We start from the raw sequence: 18,495 nt of genomic DNA, 5'->3' as shown, positions 1-18,495 counted from the left end.
AAGCAGATAGACTCATAGGCAGAACTAAAGCATTACAGGCATAATATTTGACAATTGAGGTTCAAAAGAAGATTTCATGGCAAATTACATCGTTTTTCTCTCACAATTTTCCCCTAAAGGGTATAGATGGTGAAGTGGGTCCTCAGGGAATGCTTGGAAAAGAGGGTCAAAAGGTCAGAGTGGTTTATGACTTTCAGGTGGAGATATCGCACTAAAAACATTCTTATAGCTCACCCTTTTACATCAACCCAACTGTGATCTTTCAAAATGAGAGCTACTCTTAAAAAACAATGTTGCCCAAAGGTCCTTTCATTGTGTCCTATTAAAACATGCACCTAAATCAATACCTATTCTTCTTTCTTTCTTTCTTTCTTCCTTTCTTTTTTAAACATAGGGCAGTAGGGGTGAACCTGGTGGTATTGGAAGAACAGGACCCATAGGATCCAGAGTAAATTTACTATTTGTTTCATATAAAGATGCATCAAATTGTATTTTTTTTTTTTTTTTTATAATTAAAATGTAAAAAATATATATATATATTATCTAAGAAAAAAAGTTGATGATGGAAAAAGTCACAATAATTTGAGAAATATGATTGGTGATATCCATATTATGTCATATACATACATTTATTTAATAAAATTGTATATACATTTATTTAATAAATTAATAAAAGCTTATATAAATATATGTAGTGAATTTGATATATATAATAAACTTTTATTAAACTTTTCTTAAATAAATGTACAGTTTTGGTCTCTGATTTATTCATATGTTTTATTTTATGGTTAAGTTAGATATTAAACACCGTGTATTATGAATAAGCTAAATTTGAAGTCGTTGTTCTCTATCATTTGATCACATTCACCTATTTTATTATTTTCAGGGTCGAGCTGGCCAACATGGTCCCCCTGGTATACCTGGAATAGTGGTAAGAGAATTGAATGAGTAAAAGCAGTCAAGATTTATACTTTTCATATATATCATATATACTTTTGCTATTTTTGCAGGGTTTACAAGGTCAAGTTGGAGCTGAGGGACCAGAAGGAAAGCCTGGTACACAGGTTCCCATTTCATACATTTAATATCAAGTTTTTTTTTTTTTTTTATATCAGTTATAGTGCTTTACCATTACTGCAAAGTAAGACATCACATTTTTGAGTTATAAATGTTTTTTTTGTTCTGTGCTGATTTTCTTTATGTGCCTTGCAGGGTGTTTCTGGTTCTGTTGGAGACCCAGGTGATAAAGGACCTGATGTATGTTTCTTATCAACAACTAAAATATTCTATGAATTTTAGACAATATAGAAAACTGCTTCTATAATAAAAGCTTGCAAAACCTGGTTAATAATAATAGCAGATGGTTGATACAGGCATGTCAAGGTCAGACTGACCTGAAAAAGGTTAGAAGATCATAGACTATTAAACTTAAAAAGGTCGTTAACAAGTCTGTTGGGTTGTTCTTTGTTTCAGCATGACAGCAAGAGTTGGAAACAGAGTTTGTAGTCAGATATAGTGTTAAAATGGTATATGTCCGACTTAAATTGTATATATTATTGCAAATTATAGCTATAATCTGCATAACAGTTTAAGTGAAAAGTTTAATTGAATAAGTAGCGTGAATTTCAGCATTAATTTAATCTCTCTTAAGCTGCATGAACTCTACAACTTTGTGTAAAATGTGATTATCATGTGATCCGGCATGATTTCAGAATGATCCAAAGATCATCTTGTGCTTCAGTGGAAGAAAGAATATTTTAATCTGAAAAGAGTCAACAGGGTCAATGTCACAAAATTGATTAGTAACCTAGAAATAGTGCAGAATCCTAAATATTAATTTTACATCAAACGATATTCACTGTGGACTGTTTCACAATTTGTTTTTATTTTATGTCATACATGATATTTTCTGTAATCTTTGTCATCTGAAGGGCCTGAGGGGCATGATTGGAGAGCCAGGAAAACAAGGCCCTCCAGGCTCACAGGTAAGCATAACAACAGGACAAACTGATCAAATTTTAAAAAGATTATTGCAAGTAGACTATGGAAGTTTGTTTCCGCCACAGAATAAAAAATAAAAAAGGTAATTGCAATTTTTTATCTCGGAATTCTGACTCTTTTTTTTTTTTCTCACAATTGCGATTTATAGTCAGAATTGCGTGATATAAAGTCTCATTTGCGTGTTATAAAGTCAGAATTGTGAGAAATAAACTCGCCAATCTGACTTTTTTTCTCAGAATTGCATGTTTATATCTCTCAATTCTGACTTTATAACACGCAATTGGGAGATTATAAATTCATAATTGTATGATATAAAGTCGCAATTGCGTGTTATAAAGTCAGAATTGCGAGATATACACTTGTAATTGCGAGAAAAAGTCCGGATTGCGAGTTTATTTCTCGCTAATGTGTGTGTTTATATCTTGTAATACTGACTTTATAACACGCAATTGAGACTTTATATCATGCAATTCTGACTTTATATCTCATAATTCTTAGAAATAAAACTCTCAATTGTGAGATAAAAAAGTCGCAATTATCTTTTCAAATGTTTTATTCTGTTGAGGAAACAAGCTTCCATAGTAGACAAACTCTTAAAATGAAATGTAAAATATTGTTCGTGTTTCATATTCCTTACCATCACATAATTTGAAATTCAGAACTATTTTTATTCTTAAACACATCACATCACAAGTTACGCTTTTCATTACTACAGTAGCTCAAGGTTTCTCCTCTCATTAGGGTCCACTTGGACGACCAGGCCAAGATGGCATCCAAGGCCCACCCGGTGAGAAGGTAAGCCTCAGAGCTTCATATTGCTGTCAGAACATTAATAATGTAAATAATACACATGTATCATTACTGTGTGTGTTTGTTATCAGGGCTTTACTGGAAAACCTGGCATTGCAGGTGCTCAGGGGCCTGTAGGCATGTATGTAAGTGGCACTATCCCGCATAAACCAGTCTGGACTGACTAAAAAATCATGATCTGTTTGTTGTAGCATGGATTTGATGATATGCTGTTCTTGCTCTCAGGGTTATCCGGGAGCCATCGGCCTTCGTGGGCGGCCAGGTCACATAGGAGAGAGGGTTAGAACTCTCTGCTGTAAATATTTTACAATGAATATTTCTCTGATCATTCTGGATGTTGTATCATGTATTGTGTGAATGTGCAACTGCAGGGTGAATCTGGCATCAGGGGACCTCTTGGTCCACCAGGGCAGAGAGGGCCATCGGTAAGTTAAATTTTATGTCAACTGATAAATATCATTAATGTTATGACATCTTGGTCACTTCTTCTCTTCTTCTCTAAAACAATTGTTACCATGTTAACCTTCTAAGGGTTTACCAGGCCTGCCTGGTGAGAGGGGCCCACGTGGACCACTGGTAAAGCGACTTCCCCATCACAGAGACTAGATGTATTTTGAAACTTTAATAACACTGTTTTTATATTCAGAGAGGTTATCCTTAATGTTTCCAACATTTTTTTAGGGTCGCCAAGGGGAAACAGGACCTGCTGGTTTGCAAGGAGTGCCTGTATGTAGCCCTCAGTTTGAAGCATACATTTAGTTTTTTCTGAAGCAGAAATAAAAAATAAAAATAAAAAAAACAGTAAATAAAGTGTGTGTATATGTTTTATAAGCCCCAAATCAGCATATTATAATGATTTCTGAAGGATTATGTGAAAGTGAAGACCGAAGTAATGAAAATTCAGCATTGCCATTACAGGAATAAAGGACATTTTAAAATATGTAAATACATTAAAATAGAATACAGTTTGGTAAAATTGTAATATTTCACAATATTTCTGTTTTATATATAATGTTGTACATTAATTCATGTGTGTATATATTTGTCAATTCAGGGGCACTCAGGATTGCCAGGGCCTGAAGGTGTAACTGGAAAGCAAGGCCCCCCAGGGAACCAGGGGCCTCAAGGGCCACAGGGAAAACAAGGACCAATTGGATTACCAGTGAGTGGGTACCTCTCATTTTGATTGCATTTTTAGGCTAGCTTTTAAAAAAGGATGTAGCAATTCTGAGCTTGTATCTGAGATTCTGATCACATTCTGCTATTCTTGAGGGCTCACCGGGAACAAGTGGAATGGTTGGTCGAGTAGGAGAAAAAGGAGAGCAGGTATTGTAAGCATTTCAGTCTCTTAAAACAAGTTACACAAAACATATGATTAAGCATTTACTTTATAATGCTATCCTTTAGGGATTACCAGGACCTCCTGGTGACCCTGGATCTTTTGGATTAGATGGACCACAGGTCAGTTCATTTCAATATATGCAGAATTATCTGCTGATATGAGATGTCTTGTTTGTGTTCCCTGTATCAACTTCTTGGGCAGATTTCCAAAAATGCAAGCAATTTGATCTCTGGTTCAGTATGTTTTTTTAACAAAGATAGGGGAATGTTTTGATATAGGGAACATTTACATAGCATAAGTGCTGGAGATCTTTGTTGAAATGCTATACATCAGCTACCCCTTCTTGTTTTAGTAAAATTCATAATTAATTAACAACGTTTTAACACACTTCTCTCTTCATAGGGACATCCTGGTCCAGTTGGTTTTGAGGGTTCATCAGGGCCAAAAGGGGGATGTGTAAGTGCCAAATATTGATGCTGGTTCATTTACATCCCACAAAACTTTATCATGGAGTCTATCAGCTTCCTCTCCAAGCTTTTTCAAGTCAGATGATTTTACTAGGGTATTTGATTTAAGGGATCACCTGGAGCCATTGGAAAGCCTGGTCCAAATGGATCTCCGGGAGAACACGGGCCTCAGGGCTCTCAGGGGGTGCAGGGTGCACCAGGACCACGTGGCAAAGAGGTCAGTGTCATACATTGATTACCTGAGGCTTCAAGTCCTGTTAGTAAGCTACACTACCATTTAAAAGTTGTTTATTTTGTTTATTTTTAACATAAATTAATCATTTTATTTAAAAAGAATGCAACGCGTTTATTCAAAAGAGTAAAGACATATATAAGATTATTAAAGATTTCTATTTCAAATAAATGCCATTTTTTGAATGTTTTAGGGTTCAGGTTAGTAGAATAAGTTGACGTACTTGCATAGTTACTCATAGTCAGTAGAATGTCTGTTGGGGAACCATCAAAATAAAGTGTTAGCAGATATTAAACAGACAATCTACTAATACTCTAAAGCAGAATAAAGTGTTACCAATATAATAAGCAGCTCAACTGTTTTCAACATTGATGATAAGAAATGTTTCTTGAGCACCAAATCAGCATACTAGAACGATTTCTAAAGGATCATGTGACACTGAAGACTGAAATAAAGACCGATGGAAATATAGCTTTGCCATTCCATTAATTAATTACACTTTAAAACATATTCAAATAGAAATAGTGATTTTAAATTGTAATAACTTTTCACAGTATTACTGTTTTACAGCAATTTTTTTTTTGATCACATAAATGCAGTTCCCTTTCAGTCGAGAATGTCACCGCGGTTGAGGGCGAAAAAGTGAGTGCTTCACTGTTTCAGTTCACTGAAACTGTGTTGCCGTGATCATTCCCTGTGTGCTCCGGCACTGGTGACGGGTCCCATTTCCTGAAAGAGCAACACGGGTGTGAGTGTGTCTTTTTCAAGATGCCATTCCATCCGTGCGTTTCTGGGTGCGGTAAGGCTCTGTCCCCCTCTGACGGTCATGAAAGCTGCATCATGAGGAGACAGCGTTGGTCAGCGTTCCCTCTGGGAGACAGCGTTGCCCGAGCCGGATCCAGAGATGTCAGCTATGCTGAAAAAGGCAGCCGAGGGGGTAGGGCTCGTGTGGAACGAACCACCGTGTCCCGAGCCGTCTCGGTTGGATGATTGGTTCATCGGAGCGGGCCGGTCTGGTTCTCAGCCTGCCGCTCCGGTGCCATTCTTTCCTGAAGTGCATGAGGAGTTGACGAAGGCATGGATGGCACCTTTCTCTGCCAGAAACCGTCTGAGTAGCTCCTCCCCCCTCCCTACCCTTGATGGAGGAGCGGCTAAGGGATATGAGGTGATCCCTCCGGTGGAGCGGTCAGTCGCGATGCAGCTGTGTCCGTCGACCGCTGCCTCTTGAAGGGGAATCCTCGTCTCCCCTCTAAGGCCTGTAAGTTCTCGTCCGCTCTGACGGGCAAGGCTTACAAAGCCTGTGGGCAAGCTGCTTCTTCTTGGCATGCCATGGCGCTCCTGCAGGTCCATCAGGCCCAGGCGCTCATGAACATGCACGAGGGTAGTCCAGACCGTGAACTCATGGGTGAGCTCCGCACTGCTACCGATCTTGCCCTCCGGGGTACGAAGGTTGCAGCTCACGCGGTCAGTCTGGCGATGTCCACCCTTGTGGTCCAGGAGCGCCATCTCTGGCTCAACCTGGCGGACATGAGAGAAGCGGACAAGGTTCGGTTCCTGGACTCTCCCATTTCGCAGGTTGGGTTGTTTGGCGACGTGGTAGAGAGCTTTGCCCAGCAGTTCTCTGCCGCCCAGAAGCAGACGGAGGCCATCCGGCACATCCTGCCCCGACGGCCTGCTGCTGCCTCCAACCGGTCATCGGAGGCAGATCCTCCGCCTGCTCGTCGCCGAGGGCGTCCATCTGCAGCCGCCTCCGCTCCCGCTGGACCACCGCAGCAGCCTCCACCCAGGTCTCAGCGTGAAGCCAGCCGCAGAAGGGGCGCCCCGTCTGCTTCAGGCGCTACCAAGCCAGGTGGCAAGCGACAGCGGAAACGCTGACCTGAGCGGACCACCCAGGGATGGAGGGTTGCTCTGGGAGATGGTCACTGATCCACTCCCTTCATCTGGTGGAGGGCCGGGTGAAGCTTTTTTTGTTTTATGTGTGTGTCTGTTCCGCCGCTGGCTCTCAAAAAAGTGGAGCCAGCCTTCAGCCCCCTCTTGTTCGGCAGCCGGCAGCTAGGTGCGTTCGAGGACCCAGTCATCCACCTTCTCACGCATCCCCTGCCACCCAGTGGAGTCAGGTAATTGTTGCACTGCACACTCAGATCCCGCTTCGGGCCGCCTTTGTGCCTCTCGAGCCGGATCCTGTCCTCTACCTCGCTGCCACACCTCGGGTACGTCTGTGGTTCCCTGGCCCCTGGTCCAGTTTTCTTGAAGTCTAAAACGCTTCCAACCGATGCCCAGCCTGGCCCAATTCGGTACCTTCAGACCCGGCTTGCAATTAATTTCGCTCGGCTTCCGCCAGGCTCAGTGATATTCATCATACCTAGGTGTTGAGCAGAAATGCTCCTAAAATAATTTTTTAGTGAGTTCCATCACACCAAGATGTTGAGCAGAGCTCCTGTCCTGTGTGTGTGCGCTGCAGTCTTACTGGCGAAGGACGCGTGCTAGCCGTTCCCTCCAGCCGGTATGGAGTTTGGCTTCAGAGCCCGTACTTCATTGTACCCTTATTATGTGGTGGGTTACGACCATCTTGGTTCTGTGCCAACTGATACGGGCCCTTTTTCGAAAGCCTCCGTTCACTTGTAAACACAGACTTGCATTTTTCAATGCCTCGTCCCCAAGCTTGGTCTGCAGCGTTCGACCTGAAAGATGTGTACTTCAGATCTCTATCCTTCCGCTCCACAGGCTTACTGTGTTCTTGCGTTCGAAGATACGAAGTATCAGTACATGGTCCTACCCTTCGAGTGCTCCATAGCCAGTTGGGTCTTCAGGTCAACTGTGAAAGAGTAATCTCGCCCAAATGCCGAGTATCTATTTTCTAGTATGCAGGTGGTCTCGGTCTAGCGCATCTCTCAAGTGAGGTGTGCCAGCTCAGTGCTATTCAGAAGTGAGAAAGGGTTCCACTGAAACTTTCAGAGGCTCCTGGGGCATATGGCAGACGCAGCCACACGGAGTCCCGAGGTGGCCGTGGCAGAGTGACATGCTCCATGTAGGAAAACAAACACCCTGGCCTGTCGCCAAACCCTCAGTCCATAAGCAGACCTTTGTTTCCCCGGGCTAGTGGCTCCTGGAACAAGTGTCCTCCAAATGTTGGCTGAGGGGCCACGTATAAAGGGCATGCAGTAACAGAGATCTGGGCGCCCTCTGACTGCATTGGAATTCGTTTCCTCGAGTTGCTTACAGTCCCTCGCTTCGAGACACTGCTGCTCAGCGAGCTTGTACTGTTCTGACAACATTGCGACCGTCGAGCTGCGCTCCCCTTGCATGTTGCAACTCGCCCACCACCTCCTCCTTGGAGTCAGAAGCTTCTAAGATTGCTTCATTCCACCTATTTTTTCTGGCCTGCACAATCGTGCCGCTCACAAGCCTCATGACAGCCTCCGGCCCAGATACAGTGGAGACTCCATCCCCAGCTGGCCAGCTGTTTCGGACCACTTCGGGGCTGCACAGCCACGTCTGTTGCCCCTCCGGACTCGTCCTACGCCAGTTGTTTCTTCTCTTGTCTGAGTATCCCTCAACAAAGACTCTGGCCACAGCTGGCCCTGGGCCCGCAGAAATGCGTTCCCCAGTGAGCCTTCTTGCACTATGGTGCTAAAATCAGGAAGAGATGGAACAGGTTTTGTTAAGTTGCTCCTCATTGGCCAACCAACCTCCTCTCGACAGCCTTCCTGACACATTCCTCTGAGCACATTCTCAGGGATGGGGCACGATGGCACCCGCGTCTAGACCTTGGAAAGTTCCAGGTCTGGTTCTAGTAAGAACGGGACGTGGAGGTTCTGGTCTATCGCAAGAATTGTTATGCAGTAGAGACCATCACTTCTGTGAGCACCCTCTAGAAAGACGTTTGCTCCTCTAATAGAAGTCGAACCTGTTCGTTGAACCGAGTCTTCTCTCTGTGAGGAGATCCCGAAGGTGTTCGATCACTTCAGTGCTCCCTTTAAAAACTGCTTGTGGTTGGAGTGAGGGTTGTCCCCTCCACCTCAAAATGTTGTGGCTTCTACATTGGCGCACATCATGAGGCAGTGGATTCAAATCCAAGTGGAGTGCGATTTGATCGTCAGGTCCCTGAGGCGAGCAAGGAGATATATCCGCCTTGCGTCCCCTCCTTACCCTCTTGGGTCTTCTTCTCTGGTGCTACTGCACTGCAGAGACTGCCCCTGAGCCATCGCAGGCAGTGAGTTAAAAAAATCAGTTTTTTAAGAAACAGTTCTCCTGCTCGCATGGTCTCCACTAGAGGGTAGGGACTTGCTAGCTTTCGGTCAACGAGGTGTGCCTGGAATTCGGGCCGGCTAACTCTCACAAGTTGAGACCCCGGTCTGAATGTGTGCCCAAGGTTCCTACCTCTCCTATGGACCAGGTGGTGAGCATGCAAGCACTGCCCTGGAGGAGGCAGACCCAGCCCTGGCTTTCTCTGTCCGTCCGCCTCAGTGCGGTTTTACATGATCAGAGTGCAAAGACTAGACCTTAGCATGTGTCGAACTGTTGCTTCCCGTGGGCTCCCTTCACATGAAGCTAGTTCACTGTAAGCACAGTTCGAAGTGTCGGCTTGCTGCGCCATTCCCCTCCTATGGACTGGATATGTGCGCAAATTTGCTCCAGTTGAGTTCCCTCTTAAACTGAACCCTGTTGAGTTCCTCCATACCCTTCGGCATCGGACGTGGCGGAGCGTCCGAAGCCAGGCCTATCACTCGTATGCACTGGTGGAACCTGTGTTAGGCTGGGTCCATATGTTGTGATCCCTACAGCGATCCCATATGTGTATTATTCCACGGTACGGCTCCCTGCGGTGAGCCCGTGTCTTCCCTCGGCAGAGCTTCCTCTGCCGTCACTGTTGGTTGATCCTCCCCCCTGTTATAGGCTGGAGTCATCCCAGTGACATTCCATATGTTGTACTGCCCGGTCATCTGCCCAGTCCATATGTGTATCCCCCACATGTTACCTCCCTTCGGGCAGGATGTGGTTCCGCAGCGTCCCTTCCTTCCTTGTCAGGGTATGCTTTCCCAGTGGTCCTGTGGAACAGCAGTCGACTTCCCTGGCCTAAGCCTCGCCGTTCTCCGCCTCAGAGTTGCGGGGGGACTTGAGGCTTTTACCCAGGCACTGGAAGGTGGCAGCTCTAGTGGCGTTTTCCAGGGTTGAAGATCCCATTCAGTCGACGTAGTCCCTTTGCCACTATAGCTGGACCACTGCTGACCAAGTTCTCACGGCTCCTAAGCATAAAGCAACTAGTGTGTGCATCCACTTCCGTATTTATACCTGCTCCGCAGGGCAGAGTGTGTGATGCAAATCACGCACGCAAAATTTCATTTGCTCGTGCTCGCATGCTCAAAGACAATTGGCTCCCTAGCGTGATCCTATTCAGTCGACGTCGACTACGTCCTCCGTTCCCTCCTTCAGGGAACGGTGGGTTGCATACGCAACCAGGACATTTTGGTGAACATAAAAAACGTATTTTCAAAAAATCATATCGACCCCAAATTTTTAACGGTAGTGTGTGTATCATAAAAGTCCTCATTCATTTAAAATGCATTGCAATAAGTTATAAGGAGTATGATATTTCATATCCAGGGAGGTATCGGACATCCAGGTGATATTGGAGACCCGGGACCTAAAGGAAAAAAGGTAAAATAATTTCAATATATGGTTATTAAGTAAAATGTCATTAAATGTACTGTAGAGGTCTGTACACTGACCAGTTGCTACAAAAAGTAAAGTAGCTACATTTTTATTCACTCAGGGTGACCCTGGACATCGAGGATTCTCTGGACAACAAGGCCCACCTGGATTTTTGGGGGATAGAGGAGAGCGAGGAGTGAAGGGGAATAAAGGCTACATTGGACCACTAGTTAGTAATTTCACTGAAAAAATCATGTTTCTGTTGGGCAGACCCTTCGTCTGCCTAGCTATTACACACTGCTAATATGTATTAGTTGTAATTCATAGTGTAAAGTCCTTTGAATAATGATCATCTCTTCACCAGGGTCAGAATGGTTTGATGGGAAAGTCTGGTCCGTCTGGTTTGATGGGTCTAGAGGTATGCATTTTATTTAAGATGCATACAACCTAAATCAACTTATGTGATTGTAGTTTTTGATGGACATGATTTTTGTAATTTTTGCTGTTGGATGATTGAGTCTATAAGTTGTCTTTAAATGCAGGGTTTGATAGGTCTTCGGGGACCACCAGGAGCAAATGGTTCACCAGGCCTAAAGGTATTACTTCCTATTCTTCCTTAAGTTTCTTTCATCAATGTTCCTTGTAATAGATCAGGATTACCCTTATACATTTCCTAATGTAACAGACTTGCTCTTTGTTTCAAAAGGGAGAAACTGGATCACCTGGGCCAACTGGCTATCCAGGAGATCAAGGCAGCCGGGTAAAATCAATGGCTGTTTTCCATATTAAAACCGTTTGGGTCAAATAACCTCTCAAATGCATATACAAGTGAACTGTAAACGCCAGATACACCACAATAGTTTCAATGCCCTTTTTTGCATACATATTAGCTGCTATCCAAGATTACAGGGACTGAGGGCAACCCCCAATGTTAAATTAAAGTCATTACGTTTTATTTTTCATCTACAGGGGATGGCTGGGCAGAAAGGCTTACAAGGGGTTATGGGAAAGACAGGACCTCAGGTTAGTACAGCTAACCATTTCAAGGTAAATTCCGGTTACATTGCTTTTTTCAGGGGATAAATAATACTCTTATTGCAGGGAACCATGGGTCCCAAAGGCCCCGTAGGCTTATTGGGCCCAAAGGGTACGCCGGGACAAGTAGGACCTAAAGGTGAACCAGGAAGACAAGGACCTCCCGGGCAGATGGTGAGGCTCTGAATTAAATGAAAACTTTTATAATGAGTGACTGATGTATGTTTGGTGTCAACTGATGACTCTCTCTTTTGTACAGGGACCACCGGGTCTCCCTGGTACTAAAGGACCCTCTGCATCACCAGGAAAGGAGGTAGAATTTCTAAATAAAATGGTCCAAATTGTTATTTAAATACAGAAACTGGCCTGTAGTTATATTAAAGGTGCAGTGAGCAATTTCTGAGAAACACTGTTGATATTTGAAATGCACACTCAAACAAACACACCTCTGCCATCATTGCTCCGCCCCCCAAAATAACAAACACGCTCTGCAACACGGGCAACCACATAAAGCTGCTGCATCAGACAGCTCACACAATATGAAAGAATCAGCTGTGATTCAACAGCAACAACAGCAGCATACAACAGCATATCTTGGTTCTGTGCAACAGCAAAATAACAATGTTACTCATACCCACGTATCGAGCAGAAACAAAGCAACCTTGACTTCGGTTTTCAGGCCTTCCTGCTCTCTAATGTCTCTCCAGCGCTAAAAAGCTTTTCCAATATTAACACAGGTTATAGCTCTTGCCTGATCATAACCCTTCTTCTTCCAAATATATTCCTCTGACCTTTTTCTCTTTGGCAATATCTCAACCATCTCTCTTTCTACAGACTTTCTACAAATTTCCTGCTTTCTCACTCTCTCTCCGCCCCTATCATGAGTATATACGCCCCCTACTGCTGATGGGCTACGAGAGTGTTTTTGGTGCTCCATAGATCGGAGATCCACTGTTTTTTCTCCTGTTTACACAGCCAAGACTATGTACAAACACAATACATTTTTTTCAGCACTCACACACAGAACAGACATCTAGCAAATATTCACAAAATTGTTTGTTTAGGTGTTTATTAAAATTTCTCACACTGTAAAAAAGTTTTTTTTTAATGATTTGTTATCACAACTTTTTATCTTCAACTTAGAAAATTAGTGTGGTTCAGATAACACAATATTTTGAGTTTTATTAAACCAATCTCCTTAATTGTATTAACTCAAATTTTTTTATTTCAATGAACTCAAAAAATGTAAGGAAACCAGGTAACTTTAAGTTAATTAAGTTAGTTTAATATTATGTTAAATATAAAATATATCAGTTTTTTTTTTTTGCATATTATCACAATTCAGCAATACACTAAATGTATATGTATGTATGTATGTGTATAGTATTTATTTCATGTTTTTTTTGTTTGTTTGTTTTGCATTTAAATGCTTTTCACTGTTATTTTCAGGGACTTCCAGGTGAAATGGGTGTTGATGGCCCTGTTGGCCCAGCTGGACCACAAGTTAGTATTTGTATTTGTATGAAAATATCTCTATCAGGAACTAAATGGTAATATTCTTTCGCTGCCTGAAGATCAGGTATTATGCATTATTTATGTTTAAATGCTTTAGGGTCCAAAGGGCAAATCTGGGCCTCAGGGAAGGGAGGGACCAAAAGGTCAGAAGGTCAGTGTAGTCTAAATCTCTTTTCATCATATGTTATGATTGAATTTGTAATCTAATACCATTACATTCACTCTGTTTTTTCAGCTGCTCTATTAATTATTCAGGTGCTCTATTAATTTCTAAAGTCTTATATACTTTTCCAATTTTTCAGGGAAATAATGGTCAAGATGGACCTCCTGGAAAGATTGGACATGCTGGGAAAAGAGTAAGTACTGTGAAAAGGTTTGTTAGGGTTTGAAGGAAACATTTTCAGGATTTAAAGTACAATTTGAGTCATTCTTTCACTCTTAGGGGAAAAAAGGAAAAGCTGGTCAGAGGGGTCTCAGAGGACATATAGGCGAGAAGGTACTCATTTATTCATTGCTCATTTTTAGATGTTAAGTAACCTGTAAAGGCATAATGCTTTCCACAATTTATAATACGTTAAACCAGCTTTTGTTTTATGTGTAACAGGGTCATAAGGGAGCACTGGGAAAGACTGGACCTTCTGGCAGACCAGGACAATATGTAAATGAATACACAAATTTCCCTCATCGGGTTTTATAAATTCATAAAGATAATGTGAATATTTATTAGTGGTCTACATGTATTGTTTCAGGGTTTACCTGGAATTCGAGGCGAGAAAGGAGAGAGTGGTGAAAAGGGCTTTGAGGTTTGGGCATTAATGAAAATGTCATATTAGACCTGGTAGAGAGTCAAAACTGAGAACCTTGAGGCTTACTCTTCTTTCTGTCCAAAGGGAGAGAAGGGGGAAATTGGGCCACTTGGTCCTCCAGGGGGAGATGGACTGAAGGTACCTTCATTCATCTCAATCAAACACTAGAAACTTAAATCATTTCAGAGGGGAGGGGAAACAGACTCAAGGCACCTAATAGTATTTTGTGTACATACTGTAAGTACATTTTCCTTGTTTGCAGTGGCTGAATATCTGTTTATTTATTTCAGGGGGAGCAGGGCCTGCATGGGGAGAAAGGGAGACATGGGCCAAAGGGAGAGCAGGTGACATTTTAGATATGCATGTAATCATACAATGAGACTGTTGGCATGTAGAAAATAGAGTAATTTGTGTCACTTTTAGGGGGATATTGGCCCAACAGGTCAAAGAGGAACCCCAGGTCTACCAGGGCTGCCTGTAAGTTATCATCTCTTTCAGGTTTTGATTTAGATTTTTTAAATGCTGCACAGGTTTGCACAAAATATTATTCTCAAATAATTGGCTAAATTCCAAAATATTGCATTGGTCTTTTAAAATGTCATATTTTTTACTCTACTGTTCAAAAGTTTGGAGTAAGTTTTTTTTTAATGTTTTTGAAAAAAAAAAAAATCTAATGCTCAGAAGATCAAATAATCAGTAAAAGCTGTAACATTGTGAAATATTAAAATAACTGTGTTCTATTTTAAATTGTAATATATTCCTGTGATGGCAAAGCTGAATTTTCAGTCGCCATTATTCCAGTCTTTAGTGTCACATGATCTTTCAGAAAACATGTCAAACATGTTTTGTTACAACAGGAAACATTTTTTCAGAATTCTTTGATGAATATAAAGTTCAAAAGAAAAACATTTATTTGAAATGAAAATCTTTTGTAAGAATGTAAATGTCAAGAATCAAAATCAATTTAATGTGTCCTTACCAAATAAATGTATAAAAAAAATCTTACTAATCCCAAGCTTTTGAACGGTAGTGTACATTTAGAACAAAGTAAATATTTGAAAAATGACAAAAAAATAATAATAAAAAAAGTGCATTTAATGCACTAAGATTTCACTATGTCCATTTTGCTCCCTCTACAGGGCCTGTTTGGAGTAAAGGTTTGGAACAAACATTTAAATACAGACATTCATTAATACAAATTGTTCTCTTATCTAGTTCACTTTTGCAATTAATATTTGTTGATGATGAAATGTGTTTTATTCAACTTTTTCAGGGTTTAAAAGGATATCTAGGACTTACTGGTCCAAAAGGAGAGAAAGGAACTCCTGTGAGTTTGACAGTACTCATTTACATTACCTGAGCGATATATGTAAAATATTTCATTAATGCCTGTGATGTAGTAACTATAATAGTGCTGTTTATTTTAGGGCCCACCAGGTCTTCCAGGTCCACCGGGCTTATCTCTAAACCTTACAATGACTCAGATAAAAGTAAGCAGCTGATGATTGATTTTACATTTTTTATTTTTTTTATTTTTTCAGGATCCATTCATCATATCACATGTATTTAAACCTAACATAACTAACAATTAACATAATTACACAGGTTTAAACTTGATTGTAATGTGACAATATTTTTTGGTTCTCACAAATCAGGACCTCATGTACCTCTCCGACAAGCACAACTATCCACTTATTAGGACCTTGCTAGACTCCCTTCAGCAAGATCTGCGATTCTTCATAGATCCTCCAGACGGCACTAAGCAACATCCGGCCACCACCTGCTTGGAGCTGATGCTCAGTCATCCTAACTTAACAAGTGGTCAGGGTCATTCTTACGAATGTTATTGCTAGTCTGTAGATATGGATACTTATGGTACTTATTGTTAATGATTTTTATTTGACTGTTCTTGTCTCAGGAATGTATTATATCGACCCAAATCAGGGCAGTTCTGCTGATGCTTTGCTGGTATATTGTAACTTCAGTGCAGGTGGACAAACATGTTTGTCACCCCTGCAGCCACAGGTAAAGTTACAATTTTCATCAGCATTTCGATGAATATAAAATGTCTTGTCACTTTTGATCAATTTAATGCATCCTTGCTGAATAAAACTATTATTATTATTTTTTTTAAATCTTACTGACCCCACATTAAAGGTAGGGTAGGCAATTTCGGACAGGCTAGCAATAGCAAGCTAGCCTTAAATGCATAAGATCCCACCCTCACTTAAGATCGCTCTCCAAAGCCTCTCCTCCTTCAAAACACATGAACACAGCGCCTGCAAATTGCATGAGACGAGAGACGGCGTTAAATTCCCTCATGTCTCAAAGCACATAACACTACAATAATAATGAACGTAAACAGAGCTCTTACTCGTGCCACCTGACTGCTGCAGATTCATTTCGGTGTTGACATAGAAATGCATAAATCCGAGTCCTCTCGTAATTATGGTTACGACATGGTGTGAACGCAGCATAAGTTCGTTGTTTTGGCTCAGGAGGAACTGTAAAAGGTAGCTCTGTTTGTTTGTGGCGCTCTGTGTCTACAACTCTGCATAGCCTTGCAGAACGCACTAGTGACGTGTGATGTCTGCGAGGTATGGAAATACATATGTTGACAGGCTGGTAGGACATCATATCATGGTCCTGTGACTTCTTCAGAAGCTACAGTATATGTATATGTATTATTGATTGCTATCAGGATGTGAAGAGAGTTTCAACCAGTATAACAAAATATATTAATTTTGGGGTTGCCTACCCTACTATTTAATCTTATGACAAGTTTAATTTTGTTTAATTCATATTTGGCTGATAATGAGACACCTCTCTGCTTTAGATACCCATGAGATCCTGGCTCAAAGATGCCATGTCAGACTCATTTACTTGGTTGAGCACTATAGATGGCGGCTTTCAGGTATGTTATTTGATCAGAACCAATAACCAGAATATCCTCCTGCCATCATGTCCCGCCCCTGAGTAAATCTTTACTTTATAGTTTGATTACACTGAAACTGGTGCGGTACAAATGAGATTCCTACGACTGAACAGCAAGATTGCCAAGCAGAACATCACATTTTCATGCCAGCCAAACACCCACCAGGGCTCCAATGAAAGAGAGATTAAGTTCCTTGCCGACTCAAGAAGACAGAGCTTCTTGGGAACATTACTGGATTGTGAAGTAAGACAACTGTAACTAAGTTATAATGGATTACATTGCTGGCCACTTAAATTTATTATGTCCCCTTTCTGTCTGTGTTTAGCATACAGAGGCGCTGGATACAGGCCCTCGGGAGTCTGTGTTCCAGTTTGAGACCGAAGACCTGGAGCTTTTACCAATTAGAGATGTGGCTTTATTTGGCCACAGCGACACAACAGAAGAGTTTCAGTTTACTGTAGGACACGTCTGCTTCAGCTAAAACATAAACAATCTCTCATTTGAGGGCTGTTCTGCAGAGCTCTTACTGAGTAGCTCTCTGCTGAGGAAATCAGGACGTTCTTTACTCTACTGTTCTCCATCTGCTGTGGGAATGGAGGTTCCTAATGAAGTTTTCACCTTCAGTTTACAGTGTACCTTCAGTACAATGAACTGGTTTGTTGTCTGTTGGCAACAGTAATCTGGTGCACAACTTCTCATGAGGAGTTGTAAAATATTGTTGTATATTGTTTGCAATGTTTTTTTTTTCTTCTTTTAAATAACTGATTATTTATATGATGTCTTGATGTTACTCTTGTCACATTCACTTCCACAAACCATGATTTCTTTAAAAAAAACTTTAATTCAGGTTTTGTTGCACCTTATGACAAAGATCACTGTGATATACACTGCATGGCCAAAAGTTTGTTTGACACTTTTAACACCAAGCTGTGTTGTCACTATTGGTCATGTGGTGTATGTGGCGCCCAAATCTGGTACTATTTAAACAATGTGCCTCAAACGTATATCAGGCACTGCTTGTGAAGATTATAACATGAATTACTTACAAAGCTGTCAGACAGTTGCTGTGAGCCCATTGCTCATGGTGGAATTTGTTATATCTCAATCAACAAATTATGATGACCATTATTAAATAAGTGTCAGTTGTTCTTGTGTGCAAAATACAAAAACAGTCCCATTAAAAAATACAATTTAGGTCATTGTAAAGTAACACATTGCAATCTGTTTTAATAACAAACTGATTTTATTCAAATGAGTGTGTTTTTTTATTATTGTGGAGTAGCCTATGCCAAAAAAAAAAAAAAAAAAAAAGTATAAACAAGTCCTGGAGGATTTTTTCTCCGGATTACTTTATGAATTTAGGGTGCATTCAGCTTTAATTATAATAACTGTATTTTTGAGCTTATACAGAAGGGAAGTGCATATCAATTTCTGCAGGACTGGTCTGGCTCATTCAAATGTACTGATTTGTACATGCATTTACTGAATTAGACTGCTAATGTAAAATGTTTTGCAAATACAACTTTACTAAAGTAAAACTAAGATAAAAACATAAATATATAGACGGCTAAATATAAAATATGAGTTTATTATATTATACACTACCAATTAAATAGTTATTTTTTGTTATCTTTAAGATTTTTTTTTAAATGCAAGGCTGCATTTATTTGATCAAAATACATTCATATATGTTCATTCAC

The 18,495-nt window shown here is 41.0% G+C and overlaps 1 protein-coding gene across 1 annotated transcript; it reads left to right on the top strand.

The window, feature by feature from the left end:
- The first annotated feature begins 908 nt into the window (after positions 1 to 908).
- LOC311083752 (uncharacterized protein) lies at positions 909 to 18,044 on the top strand. The gene is made up of 38 exons (XM_084115508.1): positions 909 to 1,257; positions 1,932 to 1,985; positions 2,743 to 2,796; positions 2,883 to 2,936; positions 3,037 to 3,090; positions 3,183 to 3,236; positions 3,343 to 3,387; positions 3,493 to 3,537; positions 3,866 to 3,973; positions 4,084 to 4,137; positions 4,219 to 4,272; positions 4,556 to 4,609; positions 4,730 to 4,837; positions 10,457 to 10,510; positions 10,626 to 10,733; positions 10,869 to 10,922; positions 11,047 to 11,100; positions 11,211 to 11,264; positions 11,474 to 11,527; positions 11,606 to 11,713; positions 11,799 to 11,852; positions 12,989 to 13,042; positions 13,152 to 13,205; positions 13,357 to 13,410; positions 13,497 to 13,550; positions 13,659 to 13,712; positions 13,804 to 13,857; positions 13,945 to 13,998; positions 14,151 to 14,204; positions 14,284 to 14,337; positions 15,000 to 15,017; positions 15,134 to 15,187; positions 15,288 to 15,350; positions 15,516 to 15,681; positions 15,779 to 15,885; positions 16,697 to 16,774; positions 16,856 to 17,038; positions 17,121 to 18,044. Exons 2-38 carry the CDS (start codon positions 1,944 to 1,946, stop codon positions 17,274 to 17,276), a joined length of 2,577 nt encoding a protein of 858 aa, XP_083971634.1. The 5' UTR covers positions 909 to 1,257; positions 1,932 to 1,943; the 3' UTR covers positions 17,277 to 18,044.
- The last annotated feature ends 451 nt before the right edge of the window (positions 18,045 to 18,495 follow it).

This window comes from Abramis brama (assembly GCF_963993115.1).
Source record: "Abramis brama genome assembly, chromosome: 5".
Taxonomy (NCBI): Eukaryota; Metazoa; Chordata; class Actinopteri; order Cypriniformes; family Leuciscidae; genus Abramis; species Abramis brama.
Note: the sequence above shows the minus strand (reverse complement) of the source record. Positions and strands in the feature narration are given on the sequence as shown.